We start from the raw sequence: 13,768 nt of genomic DNA on the forward strand, positions 1-13,768 counted from the left end.
GGGACAGGATTGTGGTTCTTTATAAACAACGTGTGTGTGTGTGTGTGTGATGGTGAAAAAGTGTAACAGAAGTACAGACACAATTCAACAATTTCCCTCATGGGATCAATAAAGTCTGTCGGTCTGTCTGTCCATCCGTCCATCCATCTACCTGTGTGATAGCGATCACACACAGATATCACACTCCCATATCACACTCACAGCGATCACACACAGACATCACAGACATCACAGACATATCACACCCACATCACACACAGAGACGTCACACACACACAGATATAACACACATACATCACACACAGATATAACACACAGAGACATCACACACACACAGATATAACACACATACATCACACACAGATATCACACTCACAGCTGTGTGTGATGTGTGTGTGTGATGTCTGTGTTATCTGTGTGTGTGTGATGTCTGTGTTATATCTGTGTGTGTGTGATGTCTCTGTGTGTTATATCTGTGTGTGTGTGATGTCTGTGTGTGTTATATCTGTGTGTGTGATGTCTGTGTTATATCTGTGTGTGTGTGATGTCTCTGTGTGTTATATCTGTGTGTGTGTGATGTCTGTGTGTGTTATATCTGTGTGTGTGTGTGATGTCTCTGTGTGTTATATCTCTGTGTGTGTGTGATGTCTCTGTGTGTTATATCTGTGTGTGTGTGATGTCTCTGTGTGTTATATCTGTGTGTGTGTGATGTCTCTGTGTGTTATATCTGTGTGTGTGTGATGTCTCTGTGTGTTATATCTGTGTGTGTGTGATGTCTCTGTGTGTTATATCTGTGTGTGTGATGTCTCTGTGTGTTATATCTGTGTGTGTGTGATGTCTCTGTGTGTTATATCTGTGTGTGTGTGATGTCTGTGTGTGTTATATCTGTGTGTGTGTGATGTCTCTGTGTGTTATATCTGTGTGTGTGTGATGTCTCTGTGTGTTATATCTGTGTGTGTGTGATGTCTGTGTGTGTTATATCTGTGTGTGTGTGATGTCTGTGTGTTATATCTGTGTGTGTGTGATGTCTCTGTGTGTTATATCTGTGTGTGTGTGATGTCTGTGTTATATCTGTGTGTGTGTGATGTCTGTGTGTGTTATATCTGTGTGTGTGATGTCTGTTATATCTGTGTGTGTGTGATGTCTGTGTGTGTGATGTCTCTGTGTGTTATATCTGTGTGTGTGTGATGTCTGTGTGTGTGATATCTGTGTGTGTGTGATGTCTCTGTGTGTTATATCTGTGTGTGTGTGATGTCTGTGTTATATCTGTGTGTGTGTGATGTCTCTGTGTGTTATATCTGTGTGTGTGTGATGTCTGTGTGTGTTATATCTGTGTGTGTGTGTGTGATGTCTCTGTGTGTTATATCTCTGTGTGTGTGATGTCTGTGTGTGTTATATCTGTGTGTGTGTGATGTCTGTGTGTTATATCTGTGTGTGTGTGTGATGTCTGTGTGTTATATCTGTGTGTGTGTGATGTCTGTGTGTGTTATATCTGTGTGTGTGTGATGTCTGTGTGTTATATCTGTGTGTGTGTGATGTCTGTGTGTTATATCTGTGTGTGTGTGATGTCTCTGTGTGTTATATCTCTGTGTGTGTGTGATGTCTGTGTGTTATATCTGTGTGTGTGTGATGTCTCTGTGTTATATCTGTGTGTGTGTGATGTCTGTGTGTTATATCTGTGTGTGTGTGATGTCTCTGTGTGTTATATCTCTGTGTGTGTGTGATGTCTGTGTGTTATATCTGTGTGTGTGTGATGTCTCTGTGTGTTATATCTGTGTGTGTGTGATGTCTGTGTGTGTTATATCTGTGTGTGTGTGATGTCTCTGTGTGTTATATCTCTGTGTGTGTGTGATGTCTGTGTGTTATATCTGTGTGTGTGTGATGTCTGTGTGTTATATCTGTGTGTGTGTGATGTCTCTGTGTGTTATATCTGTGTGTGTGTGATGTCTGTGTGTTATATCTGTGTGTGTGTGATGTCTCTGTGTGTTATATCTGTGTGTGTGTGATGTCTCTGTGTGTTATATCTGTGTGTGTGTGATGTCTGTGTGTTATATCTGTATGTGTGTGATGTCTCTGTGTGTTATATCTGTGTGTGTGTGATGTCTGTGTGTTATATCTGTGTGTGTGTGATGTCTGTGTGTTATATGTGTGTGTGTGATGTCTCTGTGTGTTATATCTCTGTGTGTGTGATGTCTGTGTGTGTTATATCTGTGTGTGTGTGATGTCTGTGTGTGTTATATCTGTGTGTGTGTGATGTCTGTGTGTTATATCTGTGTGTGTGTGATGTCTGTGTGTTATATCTGTGTGTGTGTGATGTCTCTGTGTGTTATATCTCTGTGTGTGTGATGTCTGTGTGTGTTATATCTGTGTGTGTGTGATGTCTGTGTGTGTTATATCTGTGTGTGTGTGATGTCTGTGTGTTATATCTGTGTGTGTGTGATGTCTGTGTGTTATATCTGTGTGTGTGTGATGTCTCTGTGTGTTATATCTCTGTGTGTGTGATGTCTGTGTGTTATATCTCTGTGTGTGTGATGTCTGTGTGTTATATCTGTGTGTGTGTGATGTCTGTGTGTTATATCTGTGTGTGTGTGATGTCTCTGTGTGTTATATCTGTGTGTGTGTGATGTCTCTGTGTGTTATATCTGTGTGTGTGTGATGTCTCTGTGTGTGATGTCTGTGTGTTATATCTGTGTGTGTGTGATGTCTGTGTGTGTTATATCTGTGTGTGTGTGATGTCTGTGTGTTATATCTGTGTGTGTGTGATGTCTCTGTGTGTTATATCTGTGTGTGTGTGATGTCTGTGTGTTATATCTGTGTGTGTGTGATGTCTGTGTGTTATATCTGTGTGTGTGTGATGTCTCTGTGTGTTATATCTCTGTGTGTGTGATGTCTGTGTGTGTTATATCTGTGTGTGTGTGATGTCTGTGTGTTATATCTGTGTGTGTGTGATGTCTGTGTGTTATATCTGTGTGTGTGTGATGTCTCTGTGTGTTATATCTCTGTGTGTGTGATGTCTGTGTGTGTTATATCTGTGTGTGTGTGATGTCTGTGTGTTATATCTGTGTGTGTGTGATGTCTCTGTGTTATATCTGTGTGTGTGTGATGTCTGTGTGTTATATCTGTGTGTGTGTGATGTCTGTGTGTTATATCTGTGTGTGTGTGATGTCTCTGTGTGTTATATCTCTGTGTGTGTGATGTCTGTGTGTGTTATATCTGTGTGTGTGTGATGTCTGTGTGTTATATCTGTGTGTGTGTGATGTCTGTGTGTGTTATATCTGTGTGTGTGTGATGTCTGTGTGTTATATCTGTGTGTGTGTGATGTCTGTGTGTTATATCTGTGTGTGTGTGATGTCTGTGTGTTATATCTGTGTGTGTGTGATGTCTCTGTGTGTTATATCTGTGTGTGTGTGATGTCTCTGTGTGTTATATCTCTGTGTGTGTGATGTCTCTGTGTGTTATATCTGTGTGTGTGTGATGTCTGTGTGTTATATCTGTGTGTGTGTGATGTCTGTGTGTTATATCTGTGTGTGTGTGATGTCTCTGTGTGTTATATCTGTGTGTGTGATGTCTGTGTTATATCAGTGTGTGTGTGATGTCTCTGTGTGTTATATCTCTGTGTGTGTGATGTCTGTGTGTGTTATATCTGTGTATGTGTGTGATGTCTGTGTGTTATATCTGTGTGTGTGTGATGTCTGTGTGTGTTATATCTGTGTGTGTGTGATGTCTGTGTGTTATATCTGTGTGTGTGTGATGTCTGTGTGTTATATCTGTGTGTGTGTGATGTCTCTGTGTGTTATATCTCTGTGTGTGTGATGTCTCTGTGTGTTATATCTGTGTGTGTGTGATGTCTCTGTGTGTTATATCTGTGTGTGTGTGATGTCTCTGTGTGTTATATCTCTGTGTGTGTGATGTCTCTGTGTGTTATATCTGTGTGTGTGTGATGTCTCTGTGTGTTATATCTGTGTGTGTGTGATGTCTCTGTGTGTTATATCTGTGTGTGTGTGATGTCTCTGTGTGTTATATCTGTGTGTGTGTGTGATGTCTCTGTGTGTTATATCTGTGTGTGTGTGTGATGTCTCTGTGTGTTATATCTCTGTGTGTGTGATGTCTCTGTGTGTTATATCTGTGTGTGTGTGATGTCTGTGTGTTATATCTGTGTGTGTGTGATGTCTGTGTGTGTTATATCTGTGTGTGTGTGATGTCTGTGTGTGTTATATCTGTGTGTGTGTGATGTCTCTGTGTGTTATATCTCTGTGTGTGTGTGATGTCTGTGTGTTATATCTGTGTGTGTGTGATGTCTCTGTGTGTTATATCTGTGTGTGTGTGATGTCTCTGTGTGTTATATCTGTGTGTGTGTGATGTCTGTGTGTTATATCTGTGTGTGTGTGATGTCTCTGTGTGTTATATCTGTGTGTGTGTGTGATGTCTCTGTGTGTTATATCTCTGTGTGTGTGATGTCTCTGTGTGTTATATCTGTGTGTGTGTGATGTCTGTGTGTGTTATATCTGTGTGTGTGTGATGTCTGTGTGTGTTATATCTGTGTGTGTGTGATGTCTGTGTGTTATATCTGTGTGTGTGTGATGTCTGTGTTATATGTGTGTGTGTGATATCTGTGTGTGTGATGTCTGTGTTATATCTGTGTGTGTGTGATATCTGTGTGTGTGTGATATCTGTGTGTGTGTGATGTCTGTGTGATATCTGTGTGTGTGTGATGTCTGTGTGATATCTGTGTGTGTGTGATGTCTGTGTGATATCTGTGTGTGTGATATCTGTGTGTGTGTGATATCTGTGTGTGTGTGATATGTGTGTGTGATATCTGTGTGTGTGTGATATCTGTGTGTGTGTGATATGTGTGTGTGATATCTGTGTGTGTGTGATATCTGTGTGTGATGTGTGTGATGTCTGTGTGATGTGTGTGTGTGATGTCTGTGTGTGTGATATCTGTGTGTGTGTGATGTCTCTGTGTGTGATGTCTGTGTAATGTCTCTGTGTGTGATGTCTCTGTGTGTTATATCTGTGTGTGTGTGATGTCTCTGTGTTATATCTCTGTGTGTGTGATGTCTGTGTGTGATGTGTGTGATGTCTCTGTGTGTTATATCTGTGTGTGTGATGTCTCTGTGTGTGTGTGATGTCTCTGTGTGTTATATCTGTGTGTGTGATGTCTGTGTGTGTTATATCTGTGTGTGTGTGATGTCTCTGTGTGTGTGTGATGTCTCTGTGTGTGTGTGATGTCTCTGTGTGTGTGTGATGTCTCTGTGTGTGTGATGTCTCTGTGTGTGATGTCTCTGTGTGTGTGATGTCTCTGTGTGTTATATCTGTGTGTGTGTGATGTCTGTTATATCTCTGTGTGTGTGATGTCTGTGTGTGTGATGTGTGTGATGTCTGTGTGTGTGATGTGTGTGATGTCTGTGTTATATCTGTGTGTGTGTGATGTCTCTGTGTGTTATATCTGTGTGTGTGTGATGTCTCTGTGTGTTATATCTGTGTGTGTGTGATGTCTCTGTGTGTGTGATGTCTGTGTGTTATATCTGTATGTGTGTGATGTCTCTGTGTGTTATATCTGTGTGTGTGATGTCTGTGTGTTATATCTGTGTGTGTGTGATGTCTCTGTGTGTTATATCTGTGTGTGTGTGATGTCTCTGTGTGTTATATCTGTGTGTGTGTGATGTCTCTGTGTTATATCTGTGTGTGTGTGATGTCTGTGTGTGTTATATCTGTGTGTGTGTGATGTCTCTGTGTGTTATATCTGTGTGTGTGTTATATCTCTGTGTGTGTGTGATGTCTCTGTGTGTTATATCTGTGTGTGTGTGATGTCTCTGTGTGTTATATCTGTGTGTGTGTGATGTCTCTGTGTGTTATATCTGTGTGTGTGTGATGTCTCTGTGTGTTATATCTGTGTGTGTGTGATGTCTGTGTGTTATATCTGTGTGTGTGTGATGTCTCTGTGTGTTATATCTGTGTGTGTGTGATGTCTCTGTGTGTGTGATGTCTGTGTGTTATATCTGTGTGTGTGTGATGTCTCTGTGTGTTATATCTGTGTGTGTGTGATGTCTCTGTGTGTTATATCTGTGTGTGTGTGATGTCTCTGTGTTATATCTGTGTGTGTGTGATGTCTCTGTGTGTTATATCTGTGTGTGTGTGATGTGTGTGATGTCTCTGTGTGTGTGTGATGTCTCTGTGTGTGTGTGATGTCTCTGTGTGTGATGTCTCTGTGTGTGTGTGATGTCTCTGTGTGTTATATCTGTGTGTGTGTGATGTCTCTGTGTGTTATATCTGTGTGTGTGTGATGTCTCTGTGTGTTATATCTGTGTGTGTGTGATGTCTCTGTGTGTTATATCTGTGTGTGTGTGATGTCTCTGTGTGTTATATCTGTGTGTGTGATGTCTGTGTGTGTTATATCTGTGTGTGTGTGATGTGTGTGATGTCTGTGTTATATCTCTGTGTGTGTGTGATGTCTCTGTGTGTTATATCTGTGTGTGTGTGATGTCTGTGTTATATCTGTGTGTGTGATGTCTGTGTGTGTGATGTCTCTGTGTGTTATATCTGTGTGTGTGTGATGTGTGTGTGATGTCTGTGTTATGTCTGTGTGTGTGATGTCTGTGTGTGTGATGTCTCTGTGTGTTATATCTGTGTGTGTGTGATGTCTGTGTTATATCTGTGTGTGTGTGATATCTGTGTGTGTGTGATGTCTGTGTTATATCTGTGTGTGTGTGATATCTGTGTGTGTGTGATGTCTCTGTGTTATATCTCTGTGTGTGTGATGTGTGTGTGATGTGTGTGATGTCTGTGTGATGTGTGTGTGTGATGTCTCTGTGTGTGTGTGATGTCTGTGTGTGTGATATCTGTGTGTGTGTGATGTCTCTGTGTGTGATGTCTGTGTAATGTCTCTGTGTGTGATGTCTCTGTGTGTTATATCTGTGTGTGTGTGATGTCTCTGTGTGTTATATCTGTGTGTGTGTGATGTCTCTGTGTGTGTGATGTCTCTGTGTGTTATATCTGTGTGTGTGTGATGTCTCTGTTATATCCCTGTGTGTGTGTGATGTCTCTGTGTGTTATATCCCTGTGTGTGTGTGATGTCTGTGTTATATATCTGTGTGTGTGATGTCTGTGTGTGATGTGTGTGATGTCTCTGTGTGTTATATCTGTGTGTGTGTGATGTGTGTGATGTCTCTGTGTGTGTGTGATGTCTGTGTGTGTGATGTGTGTGTGATGTCTGTGTGTGTGATATCTGTGTGTGTGATGTCTGTGTGTGTGATGTCTCTGTGTGTGTGTGATGTCTCTGTGTGTTATATCTGTGTGTGTGTGATGTCTGTGTTATATCTGTGTGTGTGTGATATGTGTGTGATGTCTCTGTGTGTGTGTGATGTCTGTGTGTGTGTGATGTCTGTGTGTGTGTGTGATGTCTCTGTGTGTTATATCTGTGTGTGTGTGATGTCTGTGTGTGTGATGTGTGTGATGTCTGTGTGTGTGTGATGTCTGTGTGTGATGTCTCTGTGTGTTATATCTGTGTGTGTGATGTCTGTTATATCTGTGTGTGTGTGATGTGTGTGATGTCTCTGTGTGTGTGATGTCTGTGTTATATCTGTGTGTGTGTGATATGTGTGTGATGTCTCTGTGTGTGTGTGATGTCTGTGTGTGTGTGATGTCTGTGTTATATCTGTGTGTGTGTGATATGTGTGTGATGTCTCTGTGTGTGTGATGTCTGTGTGTGTGATGTCTGTGTTATATCTGTGTGTGTGTGATGTCTGTGTGTGTGATGTCTCTGTGTGTGTGTGATGTCTGTGTGTGTGATATGTGTGTGAAGTGTGTCGGTTCAGCAGAGAGGAGAAAGAACTCTTTCAGGGGAGAGGGGAAGAGTTTGTTGATGTTTTTAATGCACTACACATCTCAGCCAGCAGAGGGCGTCTTTATTTCCACATCATGATCAAACTAGTGGTGATCTTCAGGAAGCAGCATTTCAGTAGAGGCCATGATCTCCAGCTGCATGTCTTCATATTACTGCAGAGGATAAAAGATTAGATACTGGACTGTGTCCAGGTCACAGACAGCACAGTCCAGACATCTGGCTAGTAAAATGAATAGAATTGAAATATTTGTGTGTATTTTATGATGTATTGACCTTTGCTTTGTGTACCTGTTTGTGGATGTGTTATCAGAGGGGACACTGATGGCTAATCAGTGGAGTCTGTGCTCTTTGCTAGCGTGTGTGTTGTTTTTATCAGCACTCTGAGTGGACAGAGTGGTCATGTTCCAGTGTTGTACATCTCAGGCCCATCAGACTCTGACATTTATTAGAGCAGGTAATGGTTTTTGTTGTTGTTGTGGTTGTTGTTGCCATGGTGACTAGTTTCCTCCACTGTGCATGCACGCTCAGACGAGACCAACAACACTGCTTTAAATAAATAAATAAATAAATAAATAGACAGGAGAGTCTTTCTTGAAATCTGCATGAAAAAACAAACAAATGACCAACAGTCCATCTGAGGGCAATGTGTTGGTCATCTCAGGGGCAATACATCAACCTGTACACTCTCTCTCTCTCTCTCTCTCTCTCTCTCGCTCTCTCTCTCGCTCTCTCTCACTTCCTCCATCTCCTCCTACGTGAGCGCGCATTTCTCTCTCCTCGTGCCCGCGAGTGCAACTTCACCAAGTGCAGCTCTTCCAGTTTTTATCATTTGTTTTTATTCTCTTCATCTTTCTTTACTCCACTCCTCTTCCACAATGTAAGTAGCCTCTATCTTTACTCCCTGCCTTCTTCCTTCAACCTCTCTGTGTGATTCCTGATAACTTTATAATGATCAACATGCACCGCTATGAAAAAAAAACATTTCAGTTTTAGCAGGAAGTGTGTGTGTGCTTATCAATATGCCACAAAAAGTTGCTTTTTCTGCTCCAGAATTTCACAGCGGTGGTTTGTGTGCTTTGATTTTTTTAATCCTGAATTGTTTGTTTGTTTGTTTATTTATTTATTTTTAAAGTTTATTGTGTAAAAAAAAGTGTAAAAAGTAAAATTGAGGAACTAATAAATTGTGTCACGGAAAAAAAAAATTAAAGCTCCAGCGACAGGAAGGTGTATAAGTGTGAAAAAGTGTGTGTGTGTGTGTGTGTGTGTGTGTGTGTGTGTGTGTGTGTATCGTGATGAAACAACAACGAGGATTTTAAACAAAGTGTTTATCTACAGATGGAGTGACGTGGAGTTAATCATAGCATTAAATGACCAAATATAGCATTACACACACACACACACACACACACACACACACATACTCTGATATCCGGATCCCAACCATCTCTCATAGAGTCTCATAGTTTAATTAAAGTACATGTGAAAACAGAAGGCAACAGTGCAGCAAGTAATATTAAAGCGTCAGTAAGTGATTTTTAATACACACCCTTTAAACTAACTCTCCTCACATCATGATCAGATCTTCACACTAGTTTTTTTTAGCTGTGAGTGTGAAGTGACCAGCTTTTTCCTATTCCTGTTCCGATGAGAAACGGCAGCAGCATACAGCTTCTGTCCTAGAGCTAACGGTGCTTTAATAATCAGCAGCTTTAAGTTTACTGCCATTTGAGAGACCTGCTAACATTACTTACAGCAGCTTTAAATTTACTGTGTCATTAGAAATACTTGCTAACATTACTTACAGCAGCTTTAAATTTACTGTGTCATTAGAAATACTTGCTAACATTACTTACAGCAGCTTTAAATTTACTGTGTCAGAAATACTTGCTAACATTACTTACAGCAGCTTTAAATTTACTGTGTCATTAGAAATACTTGCTAACATTACTTATAGTAGCTTTAAATTGACTTTAAAGTTTGAGCAACCTGCTAACATTACTTATGGCAGCTTTAAATTCACTGTAATATCAGATAGACTTGCTAACATGACTTACAGCAGCTTTAAATTTTCTTTAAAGTTTGCGCGACCTGTTACCAGTACTTACAGCAACTTTAAATTTACTGTAACATTAGAAAGACTTGCTAACATTCCTCATGGCATCTTTAAATGTACTTAAAGTTTGAGAGACTTGCTAACATTACTTACAGCAGCTTTAAATATACAATGAGGTTTCAGAGAGCTGCTAACATTACTTACAGCAGCTTTAAATATACAATGAGGTTTCAGAGAGCTGCTAACATTACTTACAGCAGCTTTAAATATACAATGAGGTTTCAGAGAGCTGCTAACATTACTTGTGTGAGAGATAAGGAAGGTTTTTGGACTTTTTCTCCTCCATAGATGTGGAAATCTGTGGTGGGTCACAATGTGAATGTGAAGGTGGCATCTGAGGGAGACGACTGGGAAACAGATCCTGACTTTGAGGTACGTAGCAGCGTCCTGTCCTGTTACCTGGTACCTGTTAAGCACCTTAGACCTCACATCTGTACAACCACTCCTTTTATTCTGAACTCCAGTCCAGCTGTTGAAGGAATTCAGAGAGAGGGTTGGATATGATATGAATATAGAATAATATGAGAATGTTGTTTTGTGTCAGAACGATGTCTCAGAGCAGGAACAGAGGTGGGGATCAAAAACCATCGAAGGATCAGGACGCAAAGAGCACATCAGGTAATATACAGCATGACAGACCAGAACACTTCAAAAGAAAGATTACTTTATATTCTCTATACACTGACTCACTGACTGACTCAACGAATGACTGACTCACTTACTGACTCACTAACGAACTGATAGAATGACTGACTCACTTACTGACTCACTAATGAACTGATAGAATGACTGACTCACTCACTGACTCACTAACGAACTGATAGAATGACTGACTCACTTACTGACTCACTAATGAACTGATAGAATGACTGACTCACTTACTGATGCACTAATGAACTGATAGAATGACTGACTCACTTACTGACTCACTAATGAACTGATAGAATGACTGACTCACTCACTGACTCACTAATGAACTGATAGAATGACTGACTCACTTACTGACGCACTAATGAACTGATAGAATGACTGACTCACTCACTGACTCACTAATGAACTGATAGAATGACTGACTCACTCACTGACTCACTAATGAACTGATAGAATGACTGACTCACAGAATGACTGACTCGCTTACTGACTCACTAATGAACCGATAGAATGACTGACTCACAGAATTACTGACTCACTAATGAACTGATAGAATGACTGACTCACCTACTGACTCATTAATGAACTGACAGACTGCTGCACTGATTGATTCACTTACTGTCTTATTGACTTGCTAATGGATTAACTGACAGAATGACACACTCTCTGACTCACTGACTGACTGATACACTGACTCTCTGACTCACTGGCTGACAGACTGAGTAACTGACATAAGCTGACTGGATAAACTGACTCATTAACTGACTGACTGATGCACTGATGGATTTACTCATTGACTGAGTCACTGATTGACTGATGGACTGACATATTGGCTCATTGACTGATTCACTATCTGCCTCACCGTCTAACTCACTCATTGTTTGATGGACTGACTCATTGACTCACTGGTTCATTGATTGACTGACTTATTGATTGACTGACTGACTCACTGATGGACTGATTTATTGATTGACTGACTCACTGATTCACTGACTGACTCCCTGATGGACTGATTCATTGTTTGACTGACTCACTGATTCACTGAAGGACTGACAGATGGTTCATTGACTGATCTACTCACTGCCTCACTGACGGACTCGCTCATTGATTTTTAAACTGATTCATTGACTGACTGACTTACTGACATTGACTTATTGACTGACTCACTAACTGCCTCTGAAGGACTCAATCATTGTTTGATTTGACTCACTGACGGACAGTCTGCCTTTTTGACTGACTCTCTTTGTTGTGACTCGGCTGCTTGAGGACATTTAGTTAACCCAGCGTCGTCATCTCAGAGGTTATTATTAGCTTTAGCGTTATTGGCTATCATCTCGTTACACGCAGCTCAGAGAGTTGTTTCTATTCTTACAGACTTTCCGATGATGTAGAAAACACTTCGAGTCAGAGCGGTCTCAGGCCTTTCTATTCTGCACTGAACCGAAACCACGGCGGTTAAAACGTCACCCAGAATGACAGATAGAGGAAGTGAGAGAGACCCAGAGAGGAAGTAGCAGTGCTGCAGTCTATCACACACCCAAATATGGACTCAGTTTAGAGAGAAGGCGAATCAGCAGAGACAGATGCATTCTGGGAAAGTGACAGGAGGAGTGACGTGAAATGCTGAATCAGTGAAGTCGCATATAAATAATCTTATAAAACCTGCTCATTAGGCCCTGTGACTTCACCGCTAACCACTTTACCTTCTGCTCGCTCGCTAGCAAATCCGCCTCCTGGTTTGATTAGCTTTAGCCGTGACCAATCACAAACCTAAATGTAACCCTAAACACTCTCAGATATCACGTGTGGATGCCTACAAATGTGCAGAAGGGCTTTAAGTTCATGTGCTAGCTAAATAAGTCATTAGCCTGTCATTAGGTAGCTTACAGTTTAATATGCATTGTTCTTTGTTGCTTAGCAACAGTGTTTTCACATCAAAACTTCACAAAAACAATCAAAGATTCACAAGATGACCTGCGTATCAGACTCAGGGCGTGGTGTGGAATGATCCGGAATATCAGAGTGAGGAATTCTGGGATTTCTGTAGAATGATGTAATAAAAAACAAACGTGTGTGTGTGTGTGTGTGTGTGTGTGTGTGTGTAGCGTGGCTGATCTCAGACAGAAGGTGTCTAAGGAGCATGAATTGGTGAAGAAGAAGGAACATGAGGAAGGTCCTAAAGCTTCGTACGGATATGGAGGGAAATTCGGCGTCGAGAAAGACAGGATGGATAAAGTCTGGAAAATTATTTTTTATTAATTTATTAATTAATAAATAAATAAATAAATAATATGTAGAAAAGGCATATAAAATACAGAATCATTATTATTATTTTTTTACTTTAAATATTTTATTTATTTATTTATTTTTATGTATTTAATGGTTATTTTTTAAATACTGATTACTTGTCTATTATTAAAGCATTTTAATTTTATTGGATGTTTCTGTTACAGTAAATGAGTTTATTCATTTATTTTTTTAATTCTATAGTCATTTTTATTATTATGCACTATTAATAAAAAAAGAGGCGGAGTCACAGATACATATTTCTCTAATCTGAGCAGCACATAGAGGTCCTTTTCACATGTGATGATGGAATAAAGCTGAAGCATCTATCTCTCTCTCACACACACACACACACACACACACACACTGTAGTTTAAACTGCCATGACATTTTCTTTCCCAGGATGCAGTGGGGCACAGCTACGTAGCTCAGGTGGCACAGCACTCGTCCCAGACAGACGCATCAAAAGGTTTCGGAGGGAAATTCGGCGTACAGAAGGACCATGTGGACCAGGTAAGGGTCACGTATCATATAGTACATCACACCTTACTCTATCATCTATAGGTTTATTCACATGAATGAAGTTTTCCACATTCCTGTATTACGTTCTCGCTGCTTCTGTCTGATTTTATTCCGGTTCCTCTGGGCAGTCGGCTTTGGGCTACGAGTATAAAGGGGAAGTGGATCAGCACGCCTCTCAGAAAGGTACTCCATTACACAAACACACACGATGTTCAGGTGAAAGTGGAGTGTGTGCACCACTCGCACCTCAGGCTCGGGCTTAACGGAGATGATGCCGATGTATAAAATCTAATCTGATTTTCTTCTAACATCTCAGATCACTCAAAAGGTTTCGGAGGGAAGTTCGGAGT

The 13,768-nt window shown here is 40.6% G+C and overlaps 1 protein-coding gene across 1 annotated transcript in view; it reads left to right on the forward strand.

Moving 5' to 3' along the window:
• Positions 1-8,595: 8,595 nt before the first annotated feature.
• Positions 8,596-13,768, forward strand: part of hcls1 (hematopoietic cell-specific Lyn substrate 1) — a 16,277-nt gene continuing 11,104 nt past the window's right edge. Inside the window, exons 1-7 of the mRNA XM_058417565.1 lie at positions 8,596-8,723; positions 10,248-10,331; positions 10,504-10,577; positions 12,716-12,845; positions 13,299-13,409; positions 13,547-13,601; positions 13,735-13,768. The exon at positions 13,735-13,768 is cut by the window's right edge and continues 77 nt beyond it. Coding sequence (XP_058273548.1) covers positions 10,248-10,331; positions 10,504-10,577; positions 12,716-12,845; positions 13,299-13,409; positions 13,547-13,601; positions 13,735-13,768 — 488 coding nt within the window. The 5' untranslated portion in view covers positions 8,596-8,723. The remainder of the gene's footprint in view (positions 8,724-10,247; positions 10,332-10,503; positions 10,578-12,715; positions 12,846-13,298; positions 13,410-13,546; positions 13,602-13,734) is intronic.

Source organism: Hemibagrus wyckioides, linkage group LG19 (assembly GCF_019097595.1).
Source record: "Hemibagrus wyckioides isolate EC202008001 linkage group LG19, SWU_Hwy_1.0, whole genome shotgun sequence".
NCBI classification, from domain to species: domain Eukaryota; kingdom Metazoa; phylum Chordata; class Actinopteri; order Siluriformes; family Bagridae; genus Hemibagrus; species Hemibagrus wyckioides.